Here is a 17097-nt window from a genome sequence, read left to right as displayed (position 1 = left end):
AAATTATATCTTAAGCACAACTGTTTCTGCGCCGTCAACATGACTTGGGTGAGGGCTCATATAAGTGGTGGTGTTGCTACGACGGTCACATTTCAGGAGGGATAAGTTGGTTAGAGGCTAGCACTTCTAAATTGGTCAGAGGTCGTTTGTTTGTACACTTAAATTGATGTTAATGATACTAGTACCTAATACCTAATAAAGGATTAAACGATAAGGGGAACAAATGCAAATCAAATATTGAACTGAAATTGCAGGACTTTACCCCAAAAATTCTCAAAGGCTTGAGGAGACCACAAGCCTAAAGGGGGTTTGGAAATAGTTTTCAACCAGCAATAGACGCGCCTCTGTTAGTACCTCATTAGCTGCGTCATTGCCCCAAGCGCAAAGATACTATGTAAAGCACACCTTTGCTTGCTTTCATACAACCTTCAGCCTCATCTTGTTTCTTATATGGGCGATGTGGGACTAAATACCTTTGCTTGTTTTTATACAACTTCGCTTGTTTTTATATAGACTTCAACCTCATATTGTTTCTTATATGGACGATATGGGACTAAGAAGTTTTAGTGCTAAATCACCTTCCATCATTCTTATTTATGTAGGCTAATCCCTGTTGCAGTATTATGTTGTATAGAAATACATTCTTATTCACGTATAATAATCCACCTGCAAAAATTAAATTTGCTAGTTATAGAAGACTCAAATACCAATAAGAAACTCAAATATTGGTAAAATACTCAAATGAATATTTTCCCTGCAAAAACAGCATCTACACAACTATGTTTTATACAGGAGAAGAGGCAACAGCAAAATGTATTTGCATAGTACATATAATATTAAGTATTATACATGTTATTTTAAGTATTTTCCTATAATAATCCACTTGTAAACAATAAATTACCTTTCCAATAAGCAATAACTAATTAAAAGTATGAAACTCGAGTACTGTTTGAATTTTTTCTTTGGAATAAATATTGCGAGTCTTTACTCTGTAGAGATTACAGAAGTATTCTAATCTATCTATATTTTGTTTAAAATCAGTTTGCACATACCAAAAATGATTTTTCTTAGATGCAAGCTTTAAATCTGCAGAACTTTACTGTATGAGTTTGCTTTAAAACAAAATTGTGAATGAAGGATCTAACTAACTAAGCAGACTAAATATTATATTGGAAGACCTTACTTAGAGAAAATGTTCAAATTATAAAAATCTGCAGACTATAATAAATATCAATTGGACAGAGATTGAAACTAAAATTGGGAGGGGCTGCTTGAACGCAGGCCCCCACTTAGGACAAAAACTGAAACTAAAATTGGGAGGGGCCGCGCGAACGCAGGCCCCCACTGCAACAAATTATGATGTAGGCTCCACCACTTGGGTAGACCTTAGGCTAGCGCCGCTCCTAAGTGCAATGGAGGTCACTTGCCTAGGCCATGGGCCTTCTTGATCACCCATCGACCCCATCCAGGTAAGTATGTTTCAATGTATCACATACTTATGTTTTATACCACATGCGTCAAACCAATAACTATTAAACTTCCGATGTGGGACTTAAACATGGAACTGATTATTTCTAAACAGGAAAAACAAAAAATAAAAATACTAGCAGCTTCCATAATTTATGTAAAGACAAAAAATACTTCCGTGCTTAAGTTTTCGGTACATTGGTTATTATAATGAATTCTGTTTGTTAACCAAAACATAAATTAGTGATTATAGGTTTTGGGCAAAGCATCTTTGAGAACCCTTTTAAGAGAAGGTTCTAATGTTTCTAAGATGCAGGATGCACATGAAAAAATTGAAGCATCGGAAAATGCAATTGAAATGATAGAAAATGGTTTAGAGACTGTATATAGGCGTTTGGTTAAAACTAGAGTCTCTCTTTTGAACATCATGATTCAATCTTAGATATTTGAAGATTGAAAATTTTTGCACATACAATTTGTACATAAATACTATGTATACAGTTCAATAGAAATACAATTGAATATACACAACAAATATTTGTTCTATATTTCTGGTCTTATATTTTTAATTTGAAGTTACAATGTTTCTCTATGTCACCGATACTGTCACGAAAAAACTACTCACGAGAACATCACGATAGGAGAGAGCATGTAACCGTAGCAGGATCTCATTTACTTTTATCCACTCATGTATTCTCTCAAATGGCATGTCTAACGGTTGTAACTATTCGCAACATGTTCATGCTTTTTATCTTCGGGGTCAAATAGACTACCTCCTCCTATGGATATACATTATCTGCACTATGCCACTGATTCGTTGTCACATTCGCAGAACCATAACTTAATATATCATCAAAAAAATATTGGATGCGTACTTTAAAAGCTCAAAAAGTTAAGGTCTAAAGACATGAAGGCTTTGTTTCTACACAAAATTAGTACTCTTTGATAAGACCAAGTTGATTTTACCCAAAAATACCTACAATTTTATCCACATTCTGCAACTGCAATATGCTTGTGTTTACATATACGATTTTGATCCTAATTGGAGGCGAAAAATGTGTGAGATAGTATATAAATTGATGATCGAACATTGTCTGCAACTTGATTGGTGCCATGGAAGCTGTTTTTTTTTTTTTGTTTTTCCTCTATAGAATTAATCAGTTCCATGTTGTTTGAGTCCCACATTGGTAATATTAGATTCAATAGAATGCAGCCTGTGTTATAAAAGAGAAGTGTATGATAGATTAAAACTTACTTACCTGGATGGGGTCAATGGGTGATCGTGAAGGTCCATGGCCTAGGCAAGCCACCTCCATTGCACTTAGGAGGGGGTGCTAGTCTAAGATCTACCTAAGTGGTGGAGTCTACATCATAATTTGTTGCAGTGGGGGTCTGCGTTCGCGCAGCCCCTCCTAATTCTAGTTTAATCATTTTTTGTTTAAGTTTAATTTTTATATGGGTGTTGTTAACATGTGCCCTTAGGGCTTAACATGTGCCCTTAGAAATTCAACATTTAATGATATAAGAAATTTAATGCTTCAAAAGTTAAAATGCACAAATTAGCATTTAATAATTTCTATTTTTGTTTCCTTAACATGTGCCTTAAGTGCACAAGTTAACATTCTCCTTTTTATATTAGGTCTGCAACTACCTTTTAACACTGTATCAACAACTACCAAAGTTTTTTTTTTTTTTTAAACTTTTTTTTGGAAGATATAATAGAAAGACAAGATCAAAAAATACACTTTCTTAATTTGGTGTTACGATTCTAAAAGGACAATTAAAAAAACTGAGGGAGTACTAGTTTTCTTTAATTAACAACATGAGTTTTTTGAACTGTACTCATGTTAATTAGTAGGACTGTAGAAGATATCTAGTAGTACTTATTCTCTGAGTATTCACCCTCCTTATCTTTATTGATCGTGCACCACTTCAACAAATTTTCCCTAAAGTTCTGATCTACTATTTTTATTAGTATTTATATAATAACATAGTGGCAATTTAAGTGGAACAGATTCAGCATATATAGACTTTTAACACAAGAAAATTAACTAGTTTTTGTCGGAATATATGATGGACATAACGGCACAGACGCAGCAAAGTTCATATCAAATTACATTTTTCAGGAACTATAAAGTGAGTGTTTACTTTCAATTTCTTATATTAGCCATTTAAGATTGAACAAAAGTCCCTTTTTACTCACATTTCATTTAATCATATGATATATTTAGCTACATAGACTAATAATTTTTTAGGGCTGATTCGCGAAAACAACAATGTGATGTATGACAAGCTTCTTCATGAAGCCGTGGCCGCAACTGAAGAGAAATTCACCAAATGTTGTAATTGACAATGAAAAAACTAATCCAGACATAAGGCATATGGGTTCTTGCTGTCTGATCACTCTTATATGGAAAGAGACGCTATATATGGCCAATCTTGGCGATTCTCGAGTTGTGCTTGGCACAGTTTTCCACCCTGTACCGATTCCACATGGATTATATGCCGAACAGTTAAAAAGAGATCACAGTTGTGAGGATCTTCATAATAGAATACCATTGCTACGACAATTTCCAGATGATCCTACTATTCTCTTGAAGGATGAAAATGAGGAGGCAGTTTCAATTGTTCATAGACGTTTTCGACGTGTATGGCTTTTCAACTTTATTCAAATTATGATTAGATTAGAATTAAGCTATTTTCTATCATTCAATTGGTTTATTTGTTTCTTTTAATATGAAACAACAGGGCATTGCAAAAATACTTTTAAGGAAGGCATTGGAAAAGGTGGCAGCAAAAGAGAAAATGAGTTATAAAGACATTGTACTTTCTGTTAATAGAAAGAAATTTCATGATGATATCACAATAATAGTATTTTTAGATCAAGACAAGCCTCTATGGAAGAGAAATGTACCAAAACTCTCATACAAAGCCCCGTCCCATACATAGCTCTCTCTTCCCGTTTACAACCTCTCAGATTGATTCTCAAATCGATTTTCACAAATATTGACGCCACCTATTCGTAATTCCTAGACTTAATTATTTCCTTTTGGTAATTAATCCAAAACAATTAAGGATAGTTTGCAATCTTATTGGTTAATAAAGATTATCTAACTGTCTAAGTTCTTGTTGCCTGCCTGATTGTGTCTGTAAGTTGTATCTAGCTGGAGTTTTATCTAAGCAATTGTCTTTAATATATTTGTTGTTTTGCTTTAACCTAGTGATCATCGGGAGGGGACGAGGGGTATGTCATACTTTTGTTAGTATCTCGTTTAAGCATTTGATATGACCACGGGAGGAAAGAAATTATACAAATCTTAATAAATCACCTTAAAAAATTGACGAGAAATTTGAAAGCTTGCTATTGAGTCCCAAAATTATACAACTCTAGTCTCACTTGCCTTGGACTAGGTCGGTCCTGATAGCGGTTGTAGGAGATTTTGTCCTGCAGTGTCCAATATGCCACTTTCTGACGCATAAGAACACTATCCATGACACATTTTCTTCTTTCATTTGCTCCATCTTGAAAACTGTTGGTGGAATTGAAACAACATAGTCATAAGTTCTCTTAGCAGATCAAATTTGTTCTTTTATCTCAAAGTTAATTTTAATAATAATTGAAAATTCAAACATATAAAGACCTGTTCTATAAAAACATAATAGAGGAAAAATGAGGAAATCAAGGAGCAAATTGGTTCACTGGTTTCTGTAAGAGCTTTGGAGAAAGACATGAAGGCTTTGTTTTTACACAAAATTAGTACTCAGTGATAGGACCAAGTTGATTTTACCCAAAATTACCTACAATTATATCCATTCCACATTCCACAACTGCAATATGCTTGTTTGCATATACGATTTCGATTCTAATGGATGTGGCAAATGTTCGAGATAGTCTATAAATTGATGATCCAACATTGTCTGCAACTTGAATGGTGTCATGGAAGGTGGTCTTCTATGTTTTCCCTTCAATAAAATAAATCATAGTCCATGTTATTTGAGTCCCACATCGGTAATATTAGAGTCAATATAATGCAGCATGTGTTATAAAACAGAAGTGTGTGTTACATTGAGACTTACTTACCTGGATGGGGTCAATGGATGATCATGAAGGTCCATGGCCTAGGCAAGTGACCTCCATTGCACTTAGGAGGGGTGCTAGCCTAAGATCTACCCATGTGGTGGAGTCTACATCATAATTTGTTGCTGTGGGGGCCTGCGTTCGCGCGGCCCCTTCCAATTTTAGTTTTAAATGCTTTGTTCCTTGAGTGAGGACTATACCAAACTCCTTGAACCACTGTCATCCCTGCTGCAAAAGAATGGATCCATCTCCATATGCTAACAGCAGCTGCCTCTTAAGACATTCTAAGATCAACGCCCTTCTTTCCCCCAGACAGTGGTTGTAGAATCCATTGTTGTAGAGTCCAATAGTTGAAACCAATGACCCTGCCTTTTAACCATTTCCACGACAGAATATTAATTTTTTTCTATCCAATCTTCCACCAATCTGACCTTGTTCTTAAAAAGCACCCAAATACACGCAAACCATATAACACTAAATTTTTTGATCCGAATCCTACCACTAGCAATCAGACCTGAAAACTGATCACGACAGAATTATGTAATGCAGATGATAAACTCAGTCACAGCAGGATCTAATACCACACCAGACTTTTATTGGACATTGTCACATTCAAAGAACAAGTGTAACATAATATTTTCCCCCATTCCACAATTCGAGCACCCAATTTGAGATTCATTTAGAACAGGACCTTTCGGTTTGCACCAAGTCCGTAGCTAATTAGTTGCAATGCTTATTATACGTGAATGTATCTTTCAAAATTGCGCGCATAATACTGCAAGAAGGGTTGGCTATAGACTTAATATTAGGATAGGCTTGTACAGTTAATGCCTCTAGAATAAAAATCGAATATAATGCAATTGAAAGAAAACAATATTAATGTTGAATGTATGCATTCCATCTATAATGTTTTCACTTAGAATTGCATATGATTGAAGTACCAAACAACGTCTTAACACTACCAACTTAGATGCTGTCATTCAAAGTTGGAAATCCCACATTCAAAGAACGACAAGTGGTGAGGTACTAACCAAGGCGCGTCTATTGCTGGTTGAAAACTATTTCCAAACCCTCTCTTAGGCTTGGGGTCTCTTCAAGCCTTCGAGAATTTCTGGAAGGACTCCCTTTGGGGTAAAGTCCTACAATTTTAGTAAAATATTATCATTAATTTTTCAATCAATACTAACAATCCAGATTGTCAACTGCATAAGTTTTTCCTCGTGGTGCACCATATTGGTCTTAAAGCATGTCGTAAATCATATTCGATATAAAAAAATGTTGTGGTTGTATCCTAAAGTGTATATCATCCCAAGAAACCATAAAACCAAGATCCCAATCACAGCAAACAGAATCACTCCTACATGAACTGAATTTTGCAACATTCAATTGAGTAAGTATAGGCCAAGTATTAAGCTCATCAGGAATTCAAAATTAACAACACGAATGTTCCCATCACCACAACTAATCCAAATCCAATCATCAAAAGCACCATTCCCCTCCCAACATTCACCAAACCTCAAAGGATAACCAATAAGCCTCAGGACTAGACAAAAACAGGCATGAACCCTGGAACAAGTTATCAGTCAAGTTCACAACTTTAAGTGATTTAAGACTAACCAATGAAAGAGTTGGCCCTTAAATTCCAAATCTTCAAACTTTCCAACCCTTCAAAATCAGGCTAAGGACAAACATAACCATTAGAATGCAACCAAACCTCAGTTAAAGAAGTCATATTCTGCAACACATCAACAGGCGTAATAAGCTTAACAACACTCTTCTGACCATTCAGCCACAAAGACTCAACCTTTGAACCACAGAGTTTTCTCCTGTAACATGGTGTCTCCTGCGATGCCACAGATATTCAAAGAGTTGTTTCATGATTTGCAACCTTGATGATGAAAAATCACCTTTTTATGTAGAAAATCTTCTAAACAAATATACAAAACTTCTAACAAGGACAAGCTAATGCTAATTCTCTTCTTCCATACTTATTTGCCATGGCTACTTTTTGTTGTAGCAGGAAGCTCAAATTCAATGGTTATGCATGTATTAATTATAACCAAGTCCTTGACACTCTCTCTAATATATAGCAGCAAGCAATAAGCAATTCATGCTTTATTCAATAAAATATAATGCTGCTAACCTGTCTGTACCAAATGTGAGCATGTGGTAGCTACATGTGTTTACCTTAGAATTCGTAAACTTGTCACAATTGTACCAAACATTGTGCATTATTATACAGGCCATGAAGAAAATGAAATGGATTTGAGATGTATAATTAACTGGCATGTCCTATGAATGTTGGTAAATAGAAAACCTCATTAGTCATTAATCACTTCGTTTCGAATATTAAAAATGGTGCTGTTTTTTTTATTAAGAAGTATCTATTGTCTGGCATGTTCTATTGTTGAGGAGCTAGAACTGCTACATGGTTTAAAGAATGGATTTTATATAGGATGAGATCCAGATCTTGTTGACAATTTACAATACAGTGCACACATTTCAGAGCAATATGAAGCAACAATTTTATAATTGAAATGATGAGTTGATGTGGCAGAAGAGGAGGCAAACTAATTGATGACTAATGAGGTTTTCGGATTGCCAACACTACGAAGACATGCCAGTGAGTCATCTTTCACCTCAAATTCATTTCAATATTCATATAATCTTGCAGAATATCACATGCAATTTCATTAACATATTCACAATGTTGGGTAGATATGTGACAAACTTACCATATTCAAAGGGAAATTCATGCAGGCATCATATGCTCTACACCATTATTTCCTTATTATATATTAAATTGATTATCACCTAATATCATGAATAGCTCTTATATAAAGAGAGCTTCAAGCACTTGGTAACATCACACAAACATTGAGGTTCATAATTATCTAAGAAAAAAAGAAACAAACAACAAATTAAAGAGAAATATGGCAATCAAGTACCATGTTCGCTCAAACAGTTTTCCTTCTCAATCTCATCCTAACTCAACAAGAATAGAACAAGATCTCAACAAAATCAAGACATGGGAAGCCACATCAACATCCACATCAGTTTCAATTACCAATGGCCTTTCTATGCTTGAAGATTTATATATTTCCTTGGAAGATCTTCTCAATATGGCATCAACACAAACGGCCATTTCTCACCATAAAGGTGAGAAATCTGTTGAAGAGTTGTTGGATGGTTCAGTTAAAATTTTGGATATCTGTGGCATCACAAGGGACATCATGTTACAAATTAAGGAAAATGTTCAATCACTTCACTCTTCTCTTAGAAGGAGAAAGGGTGATTCAAGCATTGAAAAAAGCGTAGCTGAATATAACTTCTTCACAAAAAAGATGAAGAAGAATGTAACAAAGTTGATCACATCTTTAAAACAGATGGAAATTAAATTTGGAGCTTCCTCACTTTTGAATCAAGATCAAGAGTTTGTTGCTGTGATAAGAGTTATTAGAGAGGTCATAGCAATGAACATGTCTATCTTTCAATCCATGTTATCTTTCTTGGTCGGATCTGCATCAAAGTCAAAGGTAGCCAAATGGTTGAAAGCGGCAAAGTTGATGCAAAAGAAAGTAGTATGTGAAGAGAAGTTGGAGAATTTCAATGAATTGCAGTGTGTGGAAGCATCTTTGAGAACCCTTTTAAGTGAAGGTTCGGATCTTGCCAAGATGCAGGCTACAAGTGAAAATTTTGAGGCTTTGGAAAATGCAATTGAAATGATAGAAAATGGTTTAGAGAGTGTATTTAGGCGTTTGGTTAAAACCAGAGTCACTCTTTTGAACATCATGACTCAATCTTAGACATTTGAGGATTGAAAAATTTTGCACATACAATTTGTACATAAATACTATGTATACAATTCAATAGTAATACAATTAAATAGACAATTGAACAGAAAAACAAATATTTGTTCTATATTTCTGGTCTTTTATTTATTAATTTGAAGTTGCAATATTTCTCAATAATGAATTACTGTATTCTTTGCCTAAAAACAACAAACTTAAGCACTAGATATGCTCAAGCACTTCTTAACAGCATATATACTGTAAATACAGAAAAAAGAAGTAAAAAAATGTTGCAGACAAAAACAAAATTTTGTACATCATTTACTACACAGTGAACCCTAAACATCAGAACCACTAGGATATTATGAATGTGTACAATACCACCAGCATTGGTCCCCTAACATCATATCAGATATGTGGAATTTTGGCCTTCCATCTTAATTACTTTGATATATTGATTGTGCATGAAGCTGGTATATCCTCAAATCAGCATAACGAAACCATCAAAATGTAAAAACCAATATTATGTCCATATATTTATATACGACCATCCGAACTATTTTGAATAGTATATAGCATCTATGATCACAACCAAATAAACTGAACTGAAGGCTGTCATATACACGATAACATGCAGCAGCAGCAGCAGCAACTGCATAACATGTTTATGTTTCTAATATGGTTTTGAAAAGGATAATTCTACCTGTCACAAAACACTACTCACAAGAACATCATGATAGGTGAGCATGTAACTGTAGCGGGATCTCATTATCTGCTCATGTATTCTTTCAAATGGCATATCTAATTCGTGAAATGTTCATGCCTTTTGTCTTTGGGTGAAATAGTACTACCTCCTCCTATGGATACACTATCTTCACCATGCCACTGATAATTCATTGTCAAATTAGCAGAACCATAACTTAATATATCATAAAAAAATATTGGAGGCGTACTCTAAAAGCTCAAAAAGTTGAGGTCTAAAGCTCTAGTTTCACTTGCCTTGGACTAGGTCCGGTCATGATAGCGGCTGTAGGATATTCTGTCCTGCAGTGTCCAATATGTCACTTTCCGACTCATAATAACACTATCCATGACACATTTTCTTCTTTCATTTACTCAACCTCAAAAACTTGGTAGACAATGCATCTGTCCAACTATCATTGTGCTATTTAGGCACAAATAATCAAATTCAGACAAACTATCACGTAAACTTGAATCGTCAACAGATTTATTGAAGGCTCAATCAAAAATCAAAGCATGTTTGCTCAACATAACACATAGAAGTGATTAAAAGAGAAAGACGTAGATTCATAATTCATAATAGTTACAAAGCATACTTTGAGAGGAGTGTAGATTCATAATAGTTACCACACAACCCAAATATTGTCATTCTCCGTCAATTCAATATATCAAATTTAGTGCAACATAAGCCATCTCCATCAATTTAGTTTATCAAATTTAGACCACATAATCCAAATATCAAATCATGTATCCAATGTAATTCGCCGTCAATTCAGTTTATCAAATTTCGAACCACATAATCCAAATATCAAATTCCACATTAAATGTCATTATCCGTCAATTTATCGATACCATCATCTTTCCAATTTATCAAATTTTGAGCCATATAGCCTCAAATATCATATTTCCAACAAGACACAATACAATCATTTTAATTCATCGAATTAAAACCATGTAGGTTTAAATGTCAAATTTCGCATCCAAAATTATTTATCTCAATTTATCAGCATAGATAATGTATTTCTATTGTCATTCCATAAAGGGTCGTCATAACATGCATTTCATGTTATAAATATGTTTGAGAGGATTGCAGATTCATTGAAAGTCCAATCAAAACAGAGTATGTTTGTCAACCAAAGACAAAACTTGATAAATAAAAATATCCCAAGGACAACGGGTCAAATTATTTTTTTAAAAAAAATCCAATTTATTTATTAAATTTAGTAACATCATATCATAACTCTCCGACTTATCTTAAAGGTTGCATTTGTTCAACTATTACAGTGCTACTTAGGCCCAGATAATCAACAATGGAAAAGGAGAGAGATGAACAACTGACTAAGAAATCAAATTCAGACAAACTATCAGGTAAACTTAAAAGAACTTCAGATTCATTGAAGAGCCAATAAAAAAAAAAAGTATTGTTTGCTCAACAGAACAAAAAACTAGACAAGTCCAAAAGAAAGATGGAAATAAATCAAATTCAGAATAGTTACCTTTAAGGGACTGCAGACTTATTGAAAGTTCATTCAAAACGTTTTATATTTCTTTTACTCAAACTATATCTCTCCTTTTATTAGTATTTCAGATGACAGTCATTATAAGCCATGGTACTGTCAATTTAGTATGATCCAAATATCAAATTCTATATCCAACGTCATTCGCCGTCGACTCAATTTATCAAATTTCGAACCACATAATCCAAATATCAAATTCCGTATCTAATGTCATTATCCGTCAATTCAGTATATTAAATTTAGAATTACATAATTCATCTCCATCAATTGAGTTTATCAAAGGTTTGTACTTGTGTTCTTAACTCATCTATCAAAAATCCCCAACCACAAAGGATGGCATAAAATCCCATCCCATAACAACCAGTAGCTAAATCCTTCGACACTAGGTGAAAATGGCTACATGGATTAAACAAAACCACATAACCACTATCCTCCAACTGTTTATACGAATCCTCTCCACATATGACCAAATCACCAAAAAATTCTGACCTTTGGTGCAATAGAAGAAACCTCAATTTTCTCTTAGTTTGATTCCCTATTCTTATCTTTGTTATATCATCCAATTTTCGCATCTAAGTTAGAATTTGTGTACTTGTTGCGAAACTTACATTTCATATACTTTTTCAACTAAAACCTCAACACCATAAGAAGAAATCAATTTTCTAGAACAGTAGATATTGCACAAAACTAAAGCTATAATGAATAAAAAATGGAAAAAGAGAGAAATGAACCAAAAACAAATTCTGAAGAGTTACAAGAGGTTACCTTGAAAGACCGCAGATTTGTTGAATGTAGAATCAAGAAACTATTTATTTCTTTTGTTCGTATTTTTTCTGCACGAATTCAAAACACATTTCTAGGGTTTGAAGATTCTTCAAGAACATAATCCATCTTCGTCAATTCAGTATATCAAATTTAGTGCAACATAATCCATCTCCGTCAATTCAGTATATCAAATTAGTGCAACATAATCCATCTCCGTCAATTCAATTTATCAAATTTAGTGCAACATAATCCATTTCCGTCAATTCAGTATATCAAATTAGTGCAACATAATCCATCTCCGTCAATTCAGTATATCAAATTTAGTGTAACATAATCCATCTCCATCAACTCAGTTTATCAAATTTAGACCACATAATCCAAATATCAAATCACGTATCCAATGTAATTCACCGTCAATTCAGTTTATCAAATTTCGAATCAAATAATCCAAATATCAAATTCCGCATCGAATGTCGTTATCCGTCAATTTATCGATACCATCATCTTTCCAATTTCACAATTTTTGAACCATATAGCCTCAAATATCATATTTCCAACAGGGCACAATAGTCATTTTAATTAATCAAATTAAAACCAAGTAGGTGTAAGTGTCAAGTTTCACATTCGAAATTATTTATCTCAATTTGTCATCATAGATAAATGTGTTTCTATTGTCATTCCATAAACATGCATTTCATGTTATAAATATGTTTAAGAGGACTGCAGATTCGTTGAAAGTCCAATCAAAACAGAGTAATGTTTGTCAGCCAAAGACAAAACTTGATAAATCAAAAAATCCCAACGACAACGGGTCAAAAATGGAAGAAAAAAAAATCCAATTTATCCATTAACTCTCATATCATAACTCTCTGACTTGTCTTAAAGATTGTATTTGTTCAACAATTACAGTGCTACTTAGGCACAAATAATCAACAGTGGAAAAAGAGAGAGATGAGATGAACAACTGACTAAGAAATCAAATTCAGACAAACTATCAGGTAAACTTAAAAGGACTTCAGATTCATTGAAGACCCGGTCAAAAAACAATATATGTTTGCTCAAAAGAACAAAAATTTAGATAAGCCCCAAAGAAAGATGGAAAGAAATCAAATTCAGCATAGTTACAAAGCATACCTTTAAGGGACTGCAGACTTATTGAAAGTTCATTCAAAAAGTTTTATATTTCTTTTACTCAAATTACACCTCTCCTTTTATTAGTTTTTCAGATGACAATCATTATAAGACATGGTATTGTCAATTGAACACGATCCAAACATCAAATTTTGTATCTAATGACTTTCGCCGTCAATTCAATTTATCAAATTTCAAACCACATAATGCAAATATCACATTTCGACCCACATAACCCAAATATTAAATTCCGTATTGAATGTCATTCTCCGTCAATTCAGTATATCAAGTTTAGGACCACATAATTAATATCCGTCAATTCAGTTTATCAAATTTCGACCACATAATCCAAATATCAAATCTCATACCCAATATAATTCGCCGTCAATTCAGTTTATCAAATTTCGAACCACATAATCCAAATATCAATTTCACATCCAATGTCATTATCCGTCAATTCAGGTTATCAAAGTCAGGATCACATAATCAAAATATCAAATTTCGTATCCAATATCATTCGGGCACAATATCATCATCTTTCCAATTTATCGAATTTTGAACCATATAGTCTCAAATATCACATTTCCAACAAGGCACAATACAATCATTATAATTCATCGAATTAAAACCATGTATGTTTAAATGTCAAATTTCGCATCCAAAATTATTTATCTCAATTTGTCAGCATAGATAAATGTGTTTCTATAGTCATTCCATAAAGGGTTGTCATAGCATTTCATGTTATAAATATGTTTGAGAGGACTGCAGATTCATTGAAAGTCCAATCAAAACAAAGTATGTTTGTCAACCAAAGAGAAAACTTGATAAATAAAGAAATCCCAAGGCTAACGGGTCAAAAATGGGGAAAAAAATCCAATTTATTTATTAAATTTAGAGACATTATATCATAACTCTCCGTCATTATCTTAAAGATTGCATTTGTTCAGCTATTACAGTGCTACTTCCTTAGCCACAGATAATCAACAACGAAAAAAGAGAGAGATGAACAGTTGACTAAGAAATCAAATTCAGACAAACTATCAGGTAAACTTAATAGGACTTCCCATTCATTGAAGACCCAATCAAAAAACAATGTATGTTTGCTCAAAAGAACAAAAAACTAGGTAAGTCCAAACGAAAGATGGAAAGAAATCAAATTCAGAATAGTGACAAAGCATACCTTTAAGGGACTGCAGACTTATTGAAAGTTCATTCAAAGCATTTTATATTTCTGTTACTCAAACAATATATCTCCTTTAGTATTTCAAGTGACAATCATTATAAGACAGGGTACTATCAATTCAGTATGATCCAAATATCAAATTCAGTATCCAATGTCATTCGCCGTCAATTCAATTTATCAAATTTTGAAATCCAAATATCAAATTTCGAACCACATAACCCAAATATCAAATGTCGTATCTAATTTCATTCTCCGTCAATTCAGTATATCAAATTTAGGACCACATAATTCATCTCTGACAATTCAGTTTATCAAATTTAGACCACATAATCCAAATACCATATCCCGTATCCAATGTAATTCGCCGTGAATTCAGTTTATTAAATTTCGAACCACATAATCCAAATATCAAATTTCGCATCCAATGTCATTATCCGTCAATTCATTTTATCAAATTTTGGACCACATAATCTAAATATCAAATTTCATATCCAATATCATTCGGGCAAAATACCATCCATCATATTTCGAATTTATCGATTTTTGAACCATATAGCCTCAAATATCATATTTCCAACAAGGCACAATACAATCATTTTAATTTATGGAATTAAAACCATGTAGGTTTAAATCTCAAATTTGCCATGCAAAATTTATTTATCTCAATTTGTCAGCATAGATAAACTATCAGGTAAACTTAAAAGACTACGGATTCATTGAAAAGCCCAATCAAAAAACAATGTATGTTTTCAACAGAACACAAAACGTGACAAGTCCGAAAGAAAAATATGGAAAAAGTATACCTTTTTGTGAAGACTGCAGATTTATTGAATCTCTCTCTCTCTCTCTCTCTCTCTCTCTCTCTCTCTATCTTGTTCCTATTTCCCATCCCAAGGAGAAAATCAAACAACTGAAAGAAAAAAAGTTGAACAATTGATTAAATAAATCAAATTAGGTTTATCAAATTTAAAAGCAAACAATGACATTCAAAAATGGAAAAAGAGGTTACCTTGAGAGAACGCAGATTCGTTGAATGTCGAATCAAGAAACTAACTATTTCTTTTGTTCGTATTTTTTTCTGCACGAATTCAAACCACGTTTCTAGGGTTTGAAGAATCTTCAAGAACATTGACGCCAAACACGAATCGAGATGGAGAAAAAGAAATCTTTGTTTTTTGTTTTTCTTAATTGATTGCAAACACTATAAGAAAACGAAGGGCTTCCCGAATTCATCATCATCGTCGTCGTAGAAGAAATGGAAGGTTGTTGATTTGGGAAGATTGGACGGTGGTGAATGACTAGGGTTTGGAATGGGAACGATGGAGAGGGATTCAAATGGCGGTGATCGGAGAGAATTTAATTTGTCAAGAAACAAAGTAAAGTGATTCACTTCAGTGCTTATATTTTAAGCTGCTTATGCTTTACGCCAGATGAAACATTAACCTAAAATCTAATTTGTAGACAAAATCAAAACTTTACCGTTATTTATAATAATAATATATATATATATAAATCCTAGATAGTTTTCCTACTATTCCTCTAAACTCTAATCTATTTAAACCAATGAATTTTTTTCATTTAGCCATGTCAACCACTTAAAATGCCACATCACTTCTCCTTACATTATTGTCATCTTTATCTATCATTTCTTTTTTATATATATAATTCCTGGATAGTTCTCCTACTATCTATGTAAACTCTAATCCACTTAAACAAATGAATTTTTTCCATTTAGTCAAGTCAGCCACTTACAATGTCACATCACTTCTCTTTACATCATTATTATCTCTATACTCTATCTACTTTTCATATACATACATTTATATAGATGACTTTTCATATTGTCCACATTAAAACATGAGAAACTTATACTAAAGAACCACACTTTACTAGTTACTCACCATATATTCCATTGGTTGCAAAAAAAATCCATCCATTTACATCATGCATGTTCCATAGTTAATGCATTAAAATATAAATCTTAGATAGTTCTCCTACTACTCATCTCAACCGTAATCCACGTCAGCCACTTACATCCAATTAAATCACTCAATAATGTCACATCACTTCCTTATATTATATCATTGTCTAATCTATTTAAACCAATGAATTTTTTTGATTTAGCCATGTCAACCACTTAAAATGCCACATCACTTCTCCTTACATTATTGTCATCTTTATCTATCATTTCTTTTCTATATATATAATTCCTAGATAGTTCTTCTACTATCTATGTAAACTCTAATCCACTTAAACCAATGAAATTTTTTCCATTTAACCAAGTCAGCCACTTACAATGTCACATCACTTCTCTTTATATCATTATTATATCTAGACTCTATCTACTTTTCATATACCTACTGTTTACGTTGGAATTTGGTAAACAACCGCTAGTTTAAGTATTTAAACTCGCGAGATCAACTA

General features: G+C 33.2%; 1 protein-coding gene, 4 non-coding genes and 1 pseudogene across 5 annotated transcripts; 4 read left to right on the top strand and 2 right to left on the bottom strand.

The window, feature by feature from the left end:
• Positions 1-245: 245 nt before the first annotated feature.
• Positions 246-389, bottom strand: LOC123911927 (annotated as a pseudogene).
• Positions 390-1316: 927 nt separating this feature from the next.
• On the bottom strand, positions 1317-1477 carry LOC123911899. Its single transcript, XR_006810772.1, has one exon. It is a non-coding gene; the product is annotated as a U1 spliceosomal RNA (small nuclear RNA).
• Positions 1478-2718: 1241 nt separating this feature from the next.
• LOC123911907 lies at positions 2719-2880 on the top strand. The gene has a single exon (XR_006810779.1). It is a non-coding gene; the product is annotated as a U1 spliceosomal RNA (small nuclear RNA).
• Positions 2881-5540: 2660 nt separating this feature from the next.
• Positions 5541-5701, top strand: LOC123911898. The gene has a single exon (XR_006810771.1). It is a non-coding gene; the product is annotated as a U1 spliceosomal RNA (small nuclear RNA).
• Positions 5702-6538: 837 nt separating this feature from the next.
• On the top strand, positions 6539-6684 carry LOC123911934. The gene has a single exon (XR_006810798.1). It is a non-coding gene; the product is annotated as a U4 spliceosomal RNA (small nuclear RNA).
• Positions 6685-8433: 1749 nt separating this feature from the next.
• LOC123905630 lies at positions 8434-9366 on the top strand. Its single transcript, XM_045955309.1, has one exon. It carries the CDS (start codon positions 8479-8481, stop codon positions 9349-9351), a length of 873 nt encoding a protein of 290 aa, XP_045811265.1. The 5' UTR covers positions 8434-8478; the 3' UTR covers positions 9352-9366.
• The last annotated feature ends 7731 nt before the right edge of the window (positions 9367-17097 follow it).

This window comes from Trifolium pratense, linkage group LG2 (genome assembly GCF_020283565.1).
Source record: "Trifolium pratense cultivar HEN17-A07 linkage group LG2, ARS_RC_1.1, whole genome shotgun sequence".
Taxonomy (NCBI): Eukaryota; Viridiplantae; Streptophyta; class Magnoliopsida; order Fabales; family Fabaceae; genus Trifolium; species Trifolium pratense.
This window is presented reverse-complemented; position numbering and strand designations above follow the sequence as displayed.

What these genes read in the sequence shown, in the direction of transcription:
- LOC123905630 (XM_045955309.1), top strand. Translation starts at nt 8,479, where the DNA reads ATGGCAATCAAGTACCATGTTCGCTCAAACAGTTTTCCTTCTCAATCT.